The sequence below is a fragment of the Carya illinoinensis genome, chromosome 8 (genome assembly GCF_018687715.1).
Source record: "Carya illinoinensis cultivar Pawnee chromosome 8, C.illinoinensisPawnee_v1, whole genome shotgun sequence".
Taxonomy (NCBI): Eukaryota; Viridiplantae; Streptophyta; class Magnoliopsida; order Fagales; family Juglandaceae; genus Carya; species Carya illinoinensis.
The window spans coordinates 32,997,310-32,999,797 of NC_056759.1; the positions used below are offsets into that span (position 1 = coordinate 32,997,310).

Sequence of the window (2,488 nt, forward strand, 5' to 3'; positions counted from 1 at the left end):
CCACCTCTAGGGGCCCAATCCACCCTAATCATAGAAAGGATAACTACTTGGGAGTCCATCGGGTGAGGGTAGCTATCATTTGAATACCAGATATGCCCCTCATCCCAAGACTATAAGTTCGCTATCACATATATAATAATAGATATTTTACGAGCTCTATATAAGCGAAGAACCCAAGTATATAAATCTCATCTGATTCATTAGTATTGAAGAGAAAGTTTCATTCTGGTTATTGACTTAGGTATCGGAGGCGTTCCCACAAACCTTCCAAGCCACTCTAGTCTTTGGTTGCAAGTAATCGTACGTGAGTAGCGGTGAAACACATCCATATAAAACACTTATATATAAAGATATATATCACTCTACTTTTTAGATCAATAGAATTTTCTTAATTAGGATGATTTGGTTTTAAACTTCAATAGAATTGATTTACACTTGCATAACATTGAAGGATGAATGTAGAGTACAAAGCATACAGGAAAGGGAAGTCCCAAATAATTTAGTTAACAACCCTACAGTTCTTCCTGATCTCACCCTGGCTTCCTGTGAGAACATCAATGGAACCCATTTTTACCATGGCTGCAGCAAACTTGTAAGTCCATGCTGCTCCTTGCCTTGCATTGTTCTTCACAATACCCGCAGTGGAAGTGCTGCTCAGAAGAGTTTGATCAGACGTCAATATGCCCCGGCGGTTCTTCAAATCTGTGTAGTATTTATTATCAAGCCTGTTTGGTGTAAGAACATCGAGTGGCACCGTTGGATCATTGACATTTCCAGCATTTTGAGGTGGTCGGGGACACTTTCTTTTCATATTTCTAGCAAATATGGGGTCCATTGAAGGGTCTTGTGGATGTGTTGCATTGAAAGTGTATAAACGAGTTGAGAAGGAGGAACAATGAGACACGCCTATAGAATGGGCCCCAGAAAGTGTTACCATTTCATCCAGACTCAGGCCTTTTCTTGCAAAATTTTCTTGGAGTTGCATGGCATTGAAGGAAGGTCGAGGCAGGTTTTGGGAAGGCTCTTCGCTAAGTGATACCCTGCCATCGCGTCGTCCTGATGGCACTTTATAACTTATGCCTCCAACTTTGTAGGCGCTGTCACGGGCAGCAAATGCTAGAACGTCTGCGCATGAGACAGTTTGTGGGCATTGAGCTTCAAGTTCAGCCTTTGCTTCATCGATCACTTCGAAGCCTCTTAAGCTTGGATTGTTGGCTGGATGTTCCTTCTCTGATGGATTCCCAGGGGTTGAATCAAGTAGGACGGAGCCGTCACAACCCTGTAATAATTCATAGGGGAGTGAATATGATCATTAACATGAGTACTTAAGATATCTATTGCCATAAATTCCTTCTACAAATCCTGTTTGACTCAATTTTTCTCTTGAAGATGAATTTGCTAAACTTGCAACGTGCATACGGAGTTTAACACCACAGAAAAAAGAACCTAATCAACAAAGTTAATCATACCCTGACGAAACAGTCGTGAAAATGCATTCTGATGAGGCCAGCAGCTATGCCAGGGTTCTGTGACACGGCTTTGTTCACAGCTTTTCTCACAATTGACTCTGCAGAATAACAAGTTGAATGATAGAAACCCACTTTGAGCGATGCCAATGATACTGAGACCATAGCACACATGGTTAGAAAGAAAACCATGAAAATCTTGATGGTTGCCATATTTACTTTGCAACCCAGATGCCTGGTTATTGTAATGAACAGAGAATGAAGGAGTCACAGAACTGTGTAAGAGAATGGAGTAAACTATGAGCAGGAAGAATAATGATATGGGAGTGATGGAGATCGTGGTGGAATGATTGAACCATTTATAGAGAAAAAGGACAAGTACAGCTTGAGGCTGGCGGTTTTACTTTGTAAACCAAAGCGTGTATTGCATAGCAGAGAAGCTTGAAGCTGTCCAAGTTTGAGCTGTTCAAAGCTAGGTAAGAGGAAACCTTCTTCACTGGTTCACTCTCCCATGTACAGTTTCTTGATCTTCTATATATATATATATATATTATATATTGTATATGTTATTAGCTATTCATTCTGAGTGGGTGGCATTGCATATCTTCTTTGACTTGCAAAATATGTCAACTGACAACGAGGATGGATAACGTTCAGGATGATAAAATGAATGTCTTGTAAGCAAAGTAATTTACAAAGGATCGAGGTACCATCCACTCTTGCCAATATATACTGCGCGACTGGGAACAACCAGGAAACCGCGTGACATGGATGAAAGTTAATTAGGCCGTCTTCCCATGACTAATTGGTAGTTTTTCTGCATTGGAACCCATTCAAAATGACCATTTCAATTAAGTCACGTCTCTGCTCATGATGATCATATGCCTTGCAGGAGACAGCTTTAATTTCCAGTCCGGCCAAAAGGCATGTTTATATATTAACTATAAAGAGATTCAATAAAAGTAAAATCATAAATTATTATTATTTCATACGATACGTTAGATCTACTTTATAATAAAAAT

At 39.9% G+C, this 2,488-nt stretch overlaps 1 protein-coding gene across 1 annotated transcript; it reads right to left on the reverse strand.

Annotated features, from left to right (window-relative positions):
- Positions 1–366: 366 nt before the first annotated feature.
- Positions 367–1,936, reverse strand: LOC122319266 (peroxidase 5-like). The gene is made up of 2 exons (XM_043137258.1): positions 1,470–1,936; positions 367–1,279 (listed from the first exon to the last, which is right to left on the reverse strand). The coding sequence occupies exons 1-2, from the start codon at positions 1,677–1,679 to the stop codon at positions 500–502; spliced, it is 990 nt and encodes a 329-aa protein (XP_042993192.1). The 5' UTR covers positions 1,680–1,936; the 3' UTR covers positions 367–499.
- Positions 1,937–2,488: the final 552 nt, after the last annotated feature.